This window comes from Bactrocera dorsalis, chromosome 4 (assembly GCF_023373825.1).
Source record: "Bactrocera dorsalis isolate Fly_Bdor chromosome 4, ASM2337382v1, whole genome shotgun sequence".
Lineage (NCBI taxonomy): Eukaryota > Metazoa > Arthropoda > Insecta > Diptera > Tephritidae > Bactrocera > Bactrocera dorsalis.
Window position 1 is genome coordinate 48,504,282 of NC_064306.1, and position 17,471 is coordinate 48,521,752.

At 36.1% G+C, this 17,471-nt stretch overlaps 1 protein-coding gene across 2 annotated transcripts in view; it reads right to left on the reverse strand.

Annotated features, from left to right (window-relative positions):
• The window catches only part of LOC105223586 (uncharacterized), a 397,941-nt gene that overhangs the window by 3,728 nt on the left and 376,742 nt on the right, over positions 1–17,471 (reverse strand). For both annotated transcript variants that reach the window (XM_049454378.1, XM_049454377.1), the window contains exon 4: positions 3,570–5,319. In XM_049454378.1, coding sequence (XP_049310335.1) covers positions 3,570–3,603 — 34 coding nt within the window. In that variant the 5' untranslated portion in view covers positions 3,604–5,319. The remainder of the gene's footprint in view (positions 1–3,569; positions 5,320–17,471) is intronic.

The following is a 17,471-nucleotide window of genomic DNA, read 5'->3' on the forward strand; positions in this document are numbered from 1 at the left end:
TCCGTCTGTTATAACAGAACTGCCATAGAAAGATAATGGCAATATACGTGAGTAAACCAGACTAACTTCCGTTAAGGCACCGAGAATGATGACGCCATGGACGTCAAATCGAGGCCGCTGTGCACAAAACCGTCTGAGAAATGATGGATGATCGTAAAATAAAGTTGATCAAGATAGCTAACTGTCAAATGAATGATTCAATATATCGCTTTTGCCAGAGTTCGGAACTGCCGAAATGATGATTCCGAGCAGAAATTGTAGCTGTTCAATGGAAACAAGCTTGCGGCGTCCATGTGGAATACGATCATTTTACTCCGAATTTCAGTAGAGTGTACTGTATGCTAAATATAACATCTATACTTTTGTGTTCCACGAATAATTTCTAGAAAATATTTCGAAAAAAGGACCAACCCTAAATGTTTGTATCTATAAATTATTTTTGGAACATTTGCAGAATGAAACTGTGGATCATTGAAATATAAGGAAGGAGTTTATGAAATCGAAGACAAATATGTATGAATCGATAATTGATATACTTCTCCATCACCATATTCTCCAGATCTAACCATAGACTCAGGAGAATATTGAATGGATAGAAATTTTATGGCATTTAAAAAATACTTGCCGAAACTAAAGTCTTTGAAGCCAAGGAAGAAACTTATAAAAAAAGTGTAATACAAAAATTGGAAAAATCTGTTTTCTAGTCTTTTTGATTAGTGTTCGGTTATAACTATTTCAGGAGAAGGTATGTATATCCAAAACAATACTTCCGTATAGAAGAACTAAGAAAAGGGAAACGGTTTTCTGGCAGTGCGTCTAAATACTCAGATATCTCAGTAATAGACGGTGTTAGGTGGTTCGTAAAGAAGGCAGAGTTTATCTTATTCTGATGTAGATAAGCTATAAGAAAGAGATCAGGATTCTCACCAAATGTCATGTTTTGGCTCTACGAAACGATAGTAAAGATAACAATGTTCTATGGTGTATTCGTCCGATGGACGGCGCTCAAAAAAGCTACAATCATTACAAACGTATCCAAAAAGCGGCTGTTATTGGTATCTCCGACGCAACCCAAAAAATTGTGCTTAATGCCATTATATATATAGCACTCGACAATATTTCCGGAAGGTACATTTCTATGAAGGTCTACCTAAAACTCAAAGCCTTGTATGAGTATATGAAATGGTCGATTCCATTGCATCTCTGAAAACTTGGACCATTGCATCGCAGCGGCTACTACTGGTGGTTGTTTCTCCGATCGCATATAGAAGATGGATCTGTGAATCAGAATAAGTGACTAGAGAAGACTTGCAGTGAGCTTTTTCATGGATGGGCCATGATAGATGGAAAGATTGGAGGCTGAATCTTCTGTAGCGAGCTCTTAGTTAAGCTAAGTTGTATACCATTGGACGACTGTATCGTTTTTATGGCAGCAGTGGTTCTTACTTAGGCTTAAACCAACTTCTGCAAAATAAAACTTTTTTTCAGCGAAGTGAGTATTCATTCGAACATCATTAGTAGTACAAGGTGCGTTCCAAAGTAAGCAGGACTTAAAAAAAAAATGGTTTTTTCAGCAAAATCAATTTATTTTATTCAAAATAGTCTTCTTCTGTTTCAATACAGCTTTTTGCATGGTCCAAAAGCATGCCGAACTATTGTTTTAGCTCGTTGGCCGGTATGGCTGCCAGCAAGCCAGTGCAAGCCTTTTGAATGGCCTCTACGTCTCATAACGCTTTTCTTTCATTGGCAAATGCAATTTTTCGAAAAGGAAGAAGTCGCACGGTGCCATATGGGGTGAATACGGGAAGTGGTTAATGGTTAAAATGTGATTTTTGGTCAAATAATCCGCCACAAACGTCGATCGATGAGAGCAATTTTTGGTCGTCAGTCAATTTGTGCGGAACAAACCGTGCACACACCTTTCGAAAGTCCAAATGTTCGGTCAAAATGCGATAAATCGATGTTTTGGAGATTTTCAATTCCATTTCCATGAATTTCAATGATGATTTTTGATGAATTCACGCATAGTTTCGATGGGATTTTCGGTGAGTCACTTGTTGATCGTCATTTATGTCCTCACGAACACTTTGTGAAACGTGAAACCACTCGTACACTCTGTTACGGAACAGGAAATAATCGACATAAACTTGTTTCATCAATTGAAACGTTTCGGTACAAGTCTTACTAATTTTAAAACCAAATTTAATGTTGGATCTTTGTTCGAAGCTCATTTTCGCACCGATAACACAAACATGCTGACACTTAAAACGCAATAACTTCACTTCCAATCTATCAAATATCATCAAATTATCACTGGACAATCGATAAAAATAGAAGATTCTAACGCACCAGTCGACATGTAGATTACGCCACCAGGTGCCGCCAGATTCAAAATGTCCTGTTCACTTTGAAACGCTCCTTGTAATACTAGCATTAGGTGTGCGAACTGTGCGCTCAATATTAGTCAATAAGTATCTCTCACTAGTTATAGCATCAAGTTATTTCATTATCGGACTCGTTTGTGTGACGGAAAGATTCGGATAAGCTTGCAAGTAAGAACTGAACCTTCGTTGTCATCTTGTATTCTAACTCTGGATATATGGACCTTGCGTGTACTTAAAGGCGTTGCTGAATGGCTAGCAAAATTCTACTGGCTTAGAGTAGAACGTAGGCGATCTACTGATCTCCTTGCCTCTAGCAAAGTTTATGTTGCCGAAAACGAAGAAGTGCTTGCTGAATAATATTCTATAAGCATTCTTGTTCTAATGCTAAAAATCCTGTTGGACGTAAGCTGCCATAGTTGTATAGAAGAAGGTGGCGTAGAAAATCCAAGCATTTTTCTTACCTTCGAGGAAATTGGAAACATAGCCTAACTATTAAGGTATTAGCTGCCTCAATAAAATGTGATCGTTATTCGGTGACTAATAGAGGTCTTAATGACCAATTTTTTAGGAGTTCTAGGTACCCCAAGGTATTGGCATTATAAGATGCCCTATATTCGAGATAACGATCTTATAATCGACTATTTAACCTTAGCTAGTTGCATATAGACGAGGGACATATGTATATATAACAAATACAAATATATTCCAAAGCCGTTTGATGTCAGATGAATATTGGGGCTGGAAGAATATACGAGCCTAATTGTGACCTTCAATAGTCTCCCTATTTTATCACAATAATTTTACAAAGCAAATTTTCAGGAATTGTCTATGTCAAGGTTTCAACAAATTAGATTAATTTTTTATTAAAAAAATCATAAAACTTATTGAGTAAACGCAGTCTGACCCTTTATCTCCCACTTACAGGTTCAATGCTCGCACTTCGCACACATAAATCTCTCCGCATCAATTCAGATTTCGAAAACATTGCGACTTTTGGCATGTCAATCGCTGAGCACCTATCGAACAAAAAGGCTGTTGCTTACGTCATACATAAATCAGCGTAGAGTGCAACGTTGCATCGTGTGCCTGCCACAAAAATATGCAAGCGAGCAACACTTGCCATTCGCGCATACAACGGGATACATTAACACATGGGTAGGTATATATAACGGTACACGCACTCACCTGACAAGCAAATTGCAATACAATTTCTGCTCATATTTGCTGGGATTGCCTTGCTGTGCGTTTCAATCGAATGACTATCGCTCAAAGTTATTGTAACTGCTGTTGTTGTTATTGTGGTACTACACCTTAGCGCTTATTGTTGTTGCTGTTGCATATATTTTACCGATATAGCTGCTGTTAATGGCAACAACCCGCACTCGCCTTGCACACCCTGCTGCTGGAAACTGGCGATATTGTGGGCGTGTGGGTGTGGATGTGCGGCAAGTCGGCGATTTAAATGCGTTGCCGACACAGCAGTTGACGGAAGTTGCAAGAAGCACAACGGCGAAAAATGCAGCAAGAAAAAGAGGAAGGATATGTCACAACCAAGAGCGGCTGCTCGTCCGCTGCGCTCTGCTGTACGCCGGTGCGTATGAGTAACCTTAGCGCAGGTATATTTGCCTGCCGTTGTTGACGGGACGTGTGTCCTTGTCGGCGCTCGACCGGAAATAGTACACCAGCGTTTGCTTGCGATATCAGCAAACTAATGTGGCAACATGCAGTGCGTCAATGCAATGCTTTTGCCGTTGTTGTTGATGTTGCTGCTGCTGTCGTTTGTCATGCGAAACGGCTGTGCCGCACCGAATTCGCCTATTGGCAACTGTGTGCCGTTCAAGCTGCTGTCGTCGTTTGCCTCGTCTTTTTTGCCTTTCTTGTTGCTTTTGTTGTTGGTTCTGTTTCTTTATTTGCCGTTCTATGGCTGCTGGGGCATGTGTATTGCCATAAACTGGCGTATTGTGTCGTTGTTGGCGGCCTATCCGTTGGCAGCTGGCCTGACTGCTGATACCTTTGCGCCGTTGACGAGAATTGATGGAATTTGCTTGCAACTCGGGTAGCGTGCGCTGTGTGTCGTCGTCGTCGTCGCCGTTGTAGTAGTAGTAGTTGTGGTGCCACTGCTGCTGCTGCTGCCCTTGCAACGCCTCCAACATCACTGCCAATGCGTGGCTGCTTTTAAGCTGCCGCTCGCCGCTTGCCGCTGGCACTTGATACTCTTTCGCTGTTTTGTATTCAGTTCGTCTGCGTTGGCCGCCAGCTTTGTACCCGCTTCACTCTCTTGTTGCCACTTCGCGTTTGGCTTGCTGGACATTTAAATTTTTTACTGTTGTTATTGTTGTTGTTGTTGTCAAATTCGTTCTCCACTTTGTGGGGCTTGTTTGAGCGCGTGCCGCTTTGTGAGTTGCGGAAATTTTATTATTTCATTTGTTTTCGTTAGTGTCAGCCGTGCTGCCACACTGTTGCAAATGCGTTTGGTGCGCTATTTTAACCTTGCCTTTTTTGTGTAGCATGCCACATGCCGCCCTTTACTTAACAACGCACAGTTGCCACTGCTACTACTCCTCTTGTTGCTGTTGCTGTTGTTGTTGTTGCACACGTTTCACTTCGATTGTTTGCGATCGCTATTGAGCAACTGAATTGGCAATTTTTCCTCCATTCAGTCGCTCATTCACACGTTCACACGCAGCACAGCACTGTGCCACACCATTTACAATTTTTCTTTTTCCTTTCGCTCGTTTCCTGTTTATTCGCTCAGGTGGCGCTGTTGTAACATCTGTGTGACGCAAATGTATTTGCGCGCAGCTGCCGGCATTGCCGTTGGACGCTGGTCCGTTATATTTGTTACACTTGAACGCACCTCTGGCTGGCACTCTGCTGTATATAACGGTTTGCTGTGCTGTGAGTCCTTTCCGCGCGCCAAAGTGTTTGTCGCCACCTGCAACGTAACAAGAGAAAATGTGAAAATAATATAAAGAGAGTGTTTCTTGCTATTGTTGTTATTGTATTAAGCACATGTGATGTATTGTGCAAAAGAAGTTTTTCATTTAATAAATGGTTGTTGCATATTATGGGACACAATATGCGAGTGTACAATTGAAGCGTAATAACTAGTGTGCATGGCTGGTTGGCGGGGGTGAAGGAATGCAGGCGTCATGGCGAAAGCTGATAAGAAGTACAATTGATTACATGCAAAAATGCAGCGAAAAAATATAAAAGGCAACATTTTGCAAGGCAAAAAAAATGTCTTTCGAGATGTCCTTTGAACGAATTTGAATGCGTAAAAGAAGTTGCTGTAGCTATATGGGTTGGAGGGGTTAAGAGCGCGAAGGTAAGGTATAAAAAGAAGTTAGATTACCATTTGCAGTTGCATTTCTTATAGCATAAAAGGGTTAATCAAAATTATATATATTGACTTTGACAGTCGGTTTGTAAGACAACTATATGCCTCCCTGGTCCGATCTGAGCAATATGTTGTGAGGTTGTGGCGCTATCCAAGGCAATAAGCTGTACCAAATTTCAAGAAAATACCTTGTGAAATAGAAAATCTTTTCATACAATGACTTGAGTTCGATTGGTCTGTTTATATGACCGCTATATGTTATAGTGATCTGATCTTAAAAATTTCTTCAAAGCTTACATAGTTTCCTTAAATCAAACTCCATGTCGAATTTCGTGAAAATACTTTGTCAAATAAAAAAGTTTTCTTTAGAAGAACTTGATTTTGATCGATCAGTTTGTATGGCAGCTATATCTTATCCATAGTGATCAGATATGACTTTTCGACAAATAAGTAGCTACTTGAGCAGAAAAAGAAGTGTGTAAAATTTCATATCGGTATCTTGAAAACTGAAGGACTAGTTGGCGTAATTACGGACCAGCAGACAGGCAGAAGGACATGGCTTAATTAACTCAGCTATAGAGCCTCCGACATTTCTTTCAGGATATTATAATACTCATGGCAACCTTAATTTTTTTTGTTCAAGATAGTATAAACCTTGATAACTTGGCCTCTATCACAGTATTAGATTCCATAAGATTCTTTCATAAATGATGATTCTATTATTGTATAAATGAAGTAAAATATTGGAATAATGAAGTAAAATATTCAACGTGTGGCAACTTTCATATAAAAAAGTGATTTTGGACTATAAATTTTCAAGCTCAAGACACACAATATGAGGATCTTAGTGGCTATAGCTCACTTTATGCCCCAAAGCAGAGTAAATTTGTAACTTAGTCTGTGACTAAAAACGAAAATGATCAGTCCAGTACTTGCTCTAGCCCCACTGTACTATAATTAGAGTAATTTTTATACTTATATAAGAATCAGTACCAATTTACCACTATAAAGTGTTGGTAGGGAACATTTGTGGAGAAGAAGCCTTAATTTTTTGTGTTTAGTTGGCCTTACATCTGTTAAACACATTCAATAACCTTGCAGTCATTGAAGAAACAGCATAATATTTTTTCAATTTTGCATCGAATTGTCACTGGCAATGAAAAATAAGTTTATTTCAAGAATACGAAATGGAGAAAATCATGGCTTAGGGGGGAGCCTGCTTTAGAAGCTTCAAAAAATAGATTTTTTATTTGTTTGAATTTCTTTAAAAATTATCTAGGAATACATATTATATGTCCCCAAAGTTATAAAAGGGAGTTTGAGATATTATCGAAGCTAGAAGGGAAATAGTGACCGAGGGTCTAGCAGATATATGACCACTTGTGCAGAAAGCAAAAACTTTGACGCGCGATTTCTCGGTTTTTCACTTTTACGATTTTTCTTAATTGGAGGGCATTATGGAAAAAACTAAACGTCGTATGAAATTGGGGCAAAGTTTATTATCCTAACATTAAATTATCTTCTATTTAAACAAAAACTAAGAAAAGTCAAGTTTGAACATATTTTTAAACAACATAAAGTAAATTTTTTTTTTAGACAAAAACCACTTCTTTTCATTTTTTAAAAAATTTGTAATATTTAACTTTTTTTTTTGAAATTTTTTTAGTTTAACTAGAAGATAAATTATTAGAAAATATGAATCTTTTCGAATTTTTTATTTCCGATAGGAATTGCGACTTGCATCCTGACCGCCGTCTAACAAATGCAGATGCGAGATGCATCGAGCCATTGCTTCCTAAAGGCAGAATATCAAAGATTTCGTATCCAAAAAATTTGCAAAGTACATATAACTATAAACGCTAGAAATTTCGCTTTAATTAATTAGTTTTTTCTTTTCCCAAAAATCTTCAAAAAAAATCGACTTTTTTTAGCCTCTAAAGCAGGCTACAAAAAGATATCGATTCGGTAAGATGGCAATATCTGTGAAATTCAGAGAATGTGTGTTTTTTGATAATGTTCTGTCCGTGTTTCTAAAATGTATAAAAGCAGGTGAAAACTAATGGTAGTAGTCCATAGGCCCAATAGACCTAAGATAAAGATTTTCTTATTTCCGTCTCACTTCACACCACATATATAGTGTCGCAAAAGTATTTTCGTATTTCTAATTAAACTTCAAATTATTATTTTTTTATATTTATAATAATCATTTTCGTCGACCACTTTTTGTCTTTTTCCAATAGAGTCATTAAAAACTAAAAAAAAGTAAAAAAAAAAACTTTTTCGACTACCCAATATATCGGCTATTAGATAAAAATGAATTAAATCGAGTCAATAAAATCCCTACCCTCCATATATCGATCAATGTGCAAGATATTTGAGTAAACCTAGGAAAACGTATAATCGTGTGTGTATATGGTTTGGTGCCGAAAAAACAGGAAAGAAGTATATGAACAACCACACGTCCTATATGCTTGGGGTATATATAGTTTTTGTTATATTAGTATACTTTTATTGATCAATTTGTGAGTTATTTTAATAATATCGTCCGGAAATACTTTCGAGCATATATATTTAAAAGCCAAATCTAGTCGAAAATCCTGGAAAATCCGTCAACAAACTTTCATCGAATGCCAAGTAACTATAGGTAGCGGAAGGTATTTTTGAAGAATATAGATAAATTGGGTTAAGTTATTCAGAAAATATGCTAAAGCTCAGATCCATAAACCGAACACCTTTTAATTTAAAACTTCATTCGAATCGGACAAATACTTTTCAATATTTCCATAATGTCGAATGAATCCAATTTTTCTCATTTATCTTTTCGAACTTTCTTGTACTGCTTGCAATGCCACAGTCCATTTAAACTCATCAACCAAACACACACACATATATATTGATGCGCTGCAAGTCACGGCTTCTCAAGACATACAATTGTCTGCGGCCCTCATCTGTTGCTGATGTTCAGCACACACCGCAACAATGCCACCACATTTCCCACATTCTCCACATACTGGCCACTGTCTTGCACCATATTTTTCGCACAACAACAAGGCAGTGGCCACAACAATGCGCGTAGTGTTGCAAGTGTTTAACTGCAATGTGATGGCGTATTTCTCAGCTATGCGCCGCTTGAAATATTGCACTCAATATGTGGTCTGCTGCTTATTATCCTTGCGGATGACTTGTGTCTGCAGGCACGACTGCGTGTGTATATATATGTATGTGTGTGGGTGTTGGTGTGCATCCATTCAGTGGTATTTATTTGATGCGTAATTGAAATGACATACTCGTAATAAATCGATTGCATTTTATCAGCAAGACTTATGGGTGTTGGTGTTGGTGGCGAGAGCAGTTGCGTAAGGGAGAATAAAACAATGGAATAAGCTCGAATGCCAGTGTAATTGTTGAAGGTGCATGCATTTAGATTGGAAATTAGAGCCCCAATAATAAATAAAGGATAATATGGCAAGAGATGGAAGTGAGATTGAAAAGTGTTTGTAGTTTTCTTACACTTTTTAATGCTGTGAAGAAATGAAAGTATTGCAAATTGTGATTTTAAATTTCTATTGTAAATACTTTCTGATATTTTGCACACATTCATCTCCCTCATAGAAGCTTCTTGTGTTTTGACACAATACCTAAATCCTATAAAAGGCTTTGGTAGTTTCTGACCAACGAGACCATAGATCCAGCGGCCGAATGCACGAAGGTAAGGAATTCTTTGCTGATTCACATCGTGCTGGAATTTGGATAAGGGTGCTCTTCTTACCCCCACAAGTTTGTTATGGATATTGATCAATCCTTGACCTTTGAGTTCATTGTCAACGATTTAAGGCCTGTAGAGTCAGAGTGGATGCATACCTCCCTAAAAGAAGTCACAGTCCATAGAAGTACATTTGCTGCTACCTCTCTGGCTGCCACTTCTACTTGGAAGGCACTGCCAGACCGGCAGTTCAAAATAATAAAATTGAATTCCGAGGGAATTTTTCGCCTCCAAATCTATCTAACCAAATTCCATATTCAGCGAAATTTCGAATTTTAGAAAAATATCGGTCAAGGAAAAGCTGCAGGTATGCATTAAATACCAAGGCGCTGCTTATTTCCTGTTCCCATAAAAATCTGGTCCCGGTAACTGAGTGTTCCCGGAGTTGATGACTGTCAACTCGATATTAGTCGTCGAAATTATGAAGGAAATATCTACCGCCGCTACGAAAACAACAATAATCTTCGATTTTATGGATCCTCATTACTATATAACTTCGAGATGCTTGTCACAAATAGGATTGGTCAACGAAACGTTTTATTAAAAATACTTTGAATGAATGTCTGCTGGTTTGGAACTGCCAATAAACTTTCCTTATCTGGTAATTATTGCAAATTAGAACTTGAGATAATGCTAATAATTAGTACAATTTCGATTTCTGATAAACGATTTCGATAAATATTATTAATCGGGTGAGAACTTTACAGCAGCTTAGTACCCGAACTTATAGTGTTAATTAACACAATTTCAATTTCCAATAATCTTTTTCGATATATATCGATAGTTTCGATTTCCGATAATTAATTTCAATAAATATTGATAATCGGAAAAGAATTGTATAGCAGTTTAGAACTCGAATTTATGGTTTTAATTAATAGAGTTCGGATTTCTGATGCACGATATCGATTAATATTGATAGTCGGGTAAGAAAATTACATTTTACGCAATTTTTTTTACGTTTTTCTGGCTTTTGACTTCTTCCGGTTGCTCCAACCATTAGATGCTCTTTTAATATTTCTTCAATTTTAAAATAACAAATTCTGAGTTGAACCGAAAAGTGCCAACTAAAGTAATGCAAAGTTCTTTTAAGTCTGTTAGAGGGCTCTCTCCCATGACCTCCATTCGTAGTTCAAGCTTCGCTTGGCAATGCATTATTTATCAAATTCAAAGTGTTCGCAACAAACACTTGTCAGCAATTTATATTTCCATGAAAACTAGAAAAATCTAATGAACTTACAACACTGGCACTTACTTACAGAAGTACTCTAACCCAACCCAGGCAACAACAACAATCACAGTAACCATAACGCGACTAGGAAGAACAAGCTCTAAGTGACAGCAAACAGTAACTTAATTAAGCAAAAAGTTTTGGCAAAGAAAATTAAGTGACAACGGCAGAACACTACTCAAACACATACCTATACAACAGCAAGAACAACAAGAACAACAAAAGAGCATATCTAATGTCATTACAGAAGCTGCGTAGTAGTACACTAGTTCCATGAATAAAACACAACTGACATACCACTACAACTGCAAAGCTCATACACACATTTACTCTCACACATATAAATGAGGTGACTGCCGCAGCAACAAAGCAACCGCTGCGTGAAGTTGGTTTCGGTGTTCAGTGTTGAAGCAGGGGGCGGGTGGGCGCATGGTTGCTCAAAGTGACAGCAGTATTTAATATTCAGTGGCAGGAAGTGTGAGATTATTTCGTATTCCGCATAAACAAATAATTGTCAAGTGCATTTGTCAACACTGAAATGGCGTGTGACGGCAACTACGTGAGTATTGTGCGCGCATGTGTGTGAGTGTGAATGTTGTGTGTGTTTGGGTGTGATTGCTTGTCTCTGCAGGCGAATAACATGACAAGCGGTTTAAGTGGAGGCCAAGAGCAGTTGCAAATGCATGAAGTTTGTGGCAAGAAGTCAAGTCAAGTTGCTTGTACGCTTGTTGTTGTGGTCAGGTTGATCTTTTGATTATTTGTCGAGTTGAACGCTTGAGCTGAACAACTGCCTAGTTTGCTTGGTTAGTTGGTATGCTTTTTTTTGGTTGTTGCCATATTTTTGTTACAAACTGCAAGCGGGAGCGCAATTTGTCAGCAACTAAAGCGCAAATTAATATGTCTTGGTGTTGTGTTGGTGCGTGGGTGCCTGCAAACGTTTGATGAATTGGTGATGAAGAAGAAGAAGAGAGTAAATTTGTGGTATGTTGTCTTTTTTAGTGTATACAGTTTAATTATTTTGAATATTTTTCCATAAAAAAACACAGAAGTTTCTATATTAGAATTATTTTTTGAGCAAAAGGTGTTATATTCTTGAAGTTCTTTATATTTTATGATTATAGATAATATATGCCAGACGTTAAACAAGGGAGTCTACATTAGTTCGGCCACAAGCAAACACAAATATGCACTGATTTTTTCGATTTTGTGGAATTTTTCATACGACCTGAAAAAATTCTTACTTTTTTATGTATTGCAAATTAATGCTGATAATTATGAGAATTTCGATTACCGATAAACAATTTCGATAAATATTGGTTATCGGGTAATATTGAAAATCTAAGTACTAAGTAAGCTTAATACACTTAATTTTTATTTTAATTAACATAATTTCGATTTCCGATAAACGATTTCGATAAATATTTATAATCGGGTAAAAATTGTATATCAGCTAAGAACTCAAATTTTTGATATTAATTATTAGAATTTGGATTTGTGATAAACAATTTCAATAAATATTGATAATAGGGTAAGAGCTATAAATCGATAATCGATTTCAATAAATATTGATAATCGGGTAAGAACTTTAAACAAGCTTAGTACTCGAATTTTAAGTACTAATTAACATAATTTAAATTTACGATAATCGATTTCGATAAATTTGAGTAATCGGTAATTTCAGTTTATTAAAATCGGTTTCAGCAAATATTGAAAAAAACTGCAAAACAGCTTAGTACTCAAAACACACGTTTTAATTGAGAGGATATCGTTTTCCGATATATTATTTCGATAAATATTGATATTAATGTGTATCGAAATCGAATGTAATAAAGAAATAAAAAAACACCCCACTTTCTTCTTCGATTAACTTCAAACGTACCCACGTAAAAGCACATTTATGCAGCTTATAGAATATCAGTCTAATCCACATTTATTAGCGGCCAAAGCCCAAAGATAAATAAAGTCAAGAGAAGAAGAGCAGCAAAATGTGGCACAAAAATACTACGCCCAAGGACAGAAATGGCTCAGAAGCTAAATTTACACACACATATAAATAAACAAGTTCTTCCCACTTGAGTGCAGCTCGCCGCAGTAAGGTTAAAAATAACCGCGACCAGCGCAGCCGACAAGGAATGCATGCAACCGGCACTTAAACACGATTTTCGTGGCCAAGCTCGTTAGAGAAAAAGAGTTGTGTCAATGTGAAGCAGCACCAACACAAAAAACAAGCATATAAAGCATGGAAAAACACGAGCGATGTCAAGCGTCGTATTAACACAAGCCTGCTAGCTTACGACAGTATATATTATATATAATATATATATTATATATATACAAATATATGTTAATGAATGTTTTGCGGAAAATTCGCTTGGGAGCTAGTTGTGCGGTTATTAACACCGCCACACTAATATATGGTATATACACTTATATATACATTCATATATGTCTAACCGCATGATATATGCGGTAAGCTTTGGCTTCATATTCTCCGGAAAAGAGCACTTCGTCCCTGCCATTCAACTTTGTATTTATGTAGTGCAAATAAACATGGCATTTCTTTAATGAACAGCCCGCCCTAGCGGTGGCTAAATAGCTGCTTGACTGATTACCGCAGACATTTGTCAAACACCGAGCAGCCAGAGCAGGAAAACTTTAATGAGCAGCAAGAAATCTCGTATTTGAAGGCAAATGGAGGCGACATTGTGAGATTGTGTAATACTTACACATACACAAGTATTCATACTTATGTATGTCTAGTTAGCTCATACATGCTATAAATAATTGCTATAGTGTGTAAAATGCTAAGCTAATTAGCTGAAATATTCATGATAGCAAAAAAATGTCCAAATTTGTCCACTAAACGTGAAATGTATAATACATATGTACAAGTATATCTTAAGTTGTAGAGTTATAGAGTGGAAAAGTAAGTCAGAATTACGAGTAGTAAATAATTTCTTCGACAGTGAAGCCGAACTTCACTTTAATAATTATTGTCTAACTTAAGAATACATAGGAAAAAGGTAGAATACATCGAATTATTTATATCAACTGGAGGCAACAGTGGTAAAATCAAATAATCGACACTATAGAAGGTATCATTTTCTGAAAAAATCGCATGTGACTTAAAATTTTTTGAACCTAATCTTTATCCAATGAGATCTAGAAGTACTCAAAAACATTGGTACAGTGGTTTTCAGATATCAGCCTATGTACATACATACATATGTAAGCGGATATCCCGACTTGAGTCATCTGATAAACAAAATACTCAAGCAGAATTAAATTAAACGAGGAGTTCCTTTCAGAAAATATTCATATCGCCACTTAAAATACAAAATTTGAAAAAAAAACGTTATAATACAAACCACATACATTTAAACTAAATTTTAGGTGTGGTTAGAAAACGGTTATATGTATACTGGTTACCATATACTCATAGTATTTTTGAAGTTCATTTATAGCTTCATTGCAAGTGAAATTAAAATATTTTTTTTCTTTTTCTAGTTTTTTGGTCGATATATGTATACACTTATACTTATACTTATGCTCCTTTTTAGCTTATCAAAATAATGAAATTTACACATCTCAAAAACTATTAAAAAGAAAAAAAATATTTTAATTTTGCTTGCAATAAAGCTATAAATGAACTTCAAAAATACAAAAGATAACATAGAAAAACTTGTTTTTGATCGGTTATTGAACTGCAGCTGTATGCTACACCTACCACAGGCTGATCTGATCGATTTCTACGGAGGCTGCTGCCTTAGACAATAACTCATGCCACATTTCATGCAGATACCATGTCACATAAAAAAATTTCCCAAACCAAGATTTTATTCTGATCGTTTAGTTTGTATAGCAGCTGTGTGCTATAGGCAACTGAGAGGCTACTTGTAAAGAAAAGGACGTATGCAAAACCTCAGATCGATATCTCGAAACCTGTGGGACGAGTAAGAATATATAAAGCCTGGCGGACAGACGATCTAAATCGATTCAGCTCGTCCTGCTGATCGTTTATATTTGAGAGAATCTACGATGCTTCCTTCTGGGTGTTAAATATTCGTGGCAAACTTAATAACTCCGGTTCAGAGAATAAATATTTTAGAAATAACATTTTTTAAAACTGAAATGAATTTAAACATACGACTTCAATAAAATTTATTAAGAAGCTATTTTAAGAATCGGATTTTGCATTGGTTTCGGTTTAAATGAACTATTTCGGATTGCAGTTTTTAAGTATAGGAGTACTTCATTATACTCTTTTTTGCTGTCCTGCAATACGAGCATGCTCTCCTTAGGAAAATAGGAAAACATAGTATTACGGGAATCCCACGCGAAAACTCGAGGACTTGGACTTTGCGGATGAAGTTTTTCTAGTATGGTACAAAGACTGCGACATGCATAGAAAGGATTAGACACAAATAGCGCAAAACTGAAGAAAAATGAATATCAAAATAGTCAGAAATTCAAGCAGAAATCAATTAAAGATTTAATATCAAGAATTCGAGTCAGTCGACAGCTTTTGCTATCTTGGAAGCAAGTGATGAGGGATCAGTAGCGGATACCAATTGTAGGATGAACAAGGAAAACCAGAGTTTAGATGATTACAATAGGTTTGAGTAAAGGCTTAAAAAGCTCAGAATATTCTCCACACTCTTGAAGACTTCGCTGTTAACGACGTTGCTGCGAACTCCATAATTAAGATACTCTAAGCACAAGTCAAACAATTTTTGTAGTTATTTACTTAATATGTTAACAAATGTATAAAAATATATATTTAATATTTAAAAAAATTTAGTTAAAATTCATTTCCATTCACTATTCATTATAAAGCAGCGTTAAGTTTATAAAAAAAGCTTGAGAGCGTATTACCCAGAGCTTATAAGTCTTATTTAATACATTAGCCTCCAACAAGTGCTCATTACTTGTCAAGTCTTCTATCCATTCCATAAAGTTGACGTTTGCTCTACCTTTTTTGCAGTTTAAGTTTTTATCATTTCAACTCTTTACTTTCCTCTACTGCCTGGTGGTCAGTTCCATCAGCATTGCCTGTCCATCAGCTTTTATATAAGCCGTTATAGTTAGTTATGCTCGTTATGCTTATCAGGCGCGCTGAGCTCTTCGTAAATTATTTGCAATATTTCCCGGAAAAGTTAAGACCAGTTAATAACGTTGTGGTTAAATGGGAAAAGCGCTAACTGCTCATTTACATAAGAAAGAGAGTCAAAAGGGAGAGATGTAATGCATATTCCCTTATGTATTTAAAACATGGAGTGTGTTCGTGTATTAAATATTGAGGATGTTGGAGGTTTGTTGTAATTCCACGCTGGTTAAATTCTAAATATAAAAAATACTAACAACTGCCGGTAGGACAAAACATGGAGGAGAAATCAGGCCAAATGCTGTAATTCTGGATTTCTAGCGAATATTTTAAGGGCAATTATTTTTAGCAAGTATTCTGTTAGAACTAAGGTGTTGTATCCACTTGAGAACGATTTTTTTCATATATATATCTTTATATATTATAGTCCCCAAAATTTTAATATGTCCGGCCAAATAATTTCTTATTTTAAGTCACTATATATATTTTTGACAAAAAATTAAATTTTTAAAGCCGACAATTTGTCAGAAAGAGAATTTTGTGTATTCGATTATTATCGGTACACATCTATAGTAAAAATAAATGTATTTTGGGTTTTAAATTTGAGATAATTTTAAGCAGAAAGATCTTCCTCATTGTCACTTTCTTCGAAAGCCCGCGTAGAGATCGGTTACCGGGAGTCCAAAATTTTCAAAAATTTATCACTGATTATGATAGCACATAAAATTATTTAAACGAGCGTTTTTCTCCTCATTTTTTAAATAAAATAACTCTTCAAAAAGCAGTTCCAAAATGCACCTTTTTGTCTGATTTGCAAATGGATATAACCGCTTAAGAACTAGACGTTAACGAATAGCTGTGGCCAGTGGTTCCTAACTATGGTATATACTTTCATTTCATATCTTACCTAAAAACTCCCCGCATCCTATAAGAAATACAAATACATTACTAAAACACTTCCATTTCTAGCTAAAAGTCATGTAACAGCCATGAGAATATAATGGCGAAACTAATTCCACTTTTAATTGGAATTAGTTATGTGGCAAAGTTTAAATATGCGCCGCGTAGTTATTCTGCAAAGCGATATGAAATAGTGGAAGAGAAGAATAGATAACATTTCTAACGAAAGCATGCAATAAGCTAACCACGGATTTAGTAGACTATATAGGTCATAGTACATATATAAATGCTCTATGCCAACATGAAAAGTGTTCACTCATATAAAGATGTGCGATACAATAGAGTGGTACACACGTATGTATGTATATAAGACATGTAGGTGTGAGCACAGCCAACTTTTCAGTTCTCTGACGCGGGAAAAAGTTAAGATTAGAAGATTAAACACATCTAGTCAGTTTATTATATAAAAGTGGCATTTACATGTAAATGAACGTGATTTCCTGGTGGTCAAAGCATTCACTTGAAATAATTATTTCTGTTAATAGTGTAAAAGATTACTTTCCTTTTTCAGAAGAGCTGTTGTTTAGCATTTTATGTTTATTTCTGTAGAAAAACTGTAGTTATTTTTTTAGATAACTAGACGTATTTCTATCTACCCAAAAGATTTAAGAGACTTAATATAGAGTCCAATATTTGTATGGGCTGATTTGTAGAGGTAAAATAAAAATCCTACAAACAACTAGCAGACATGA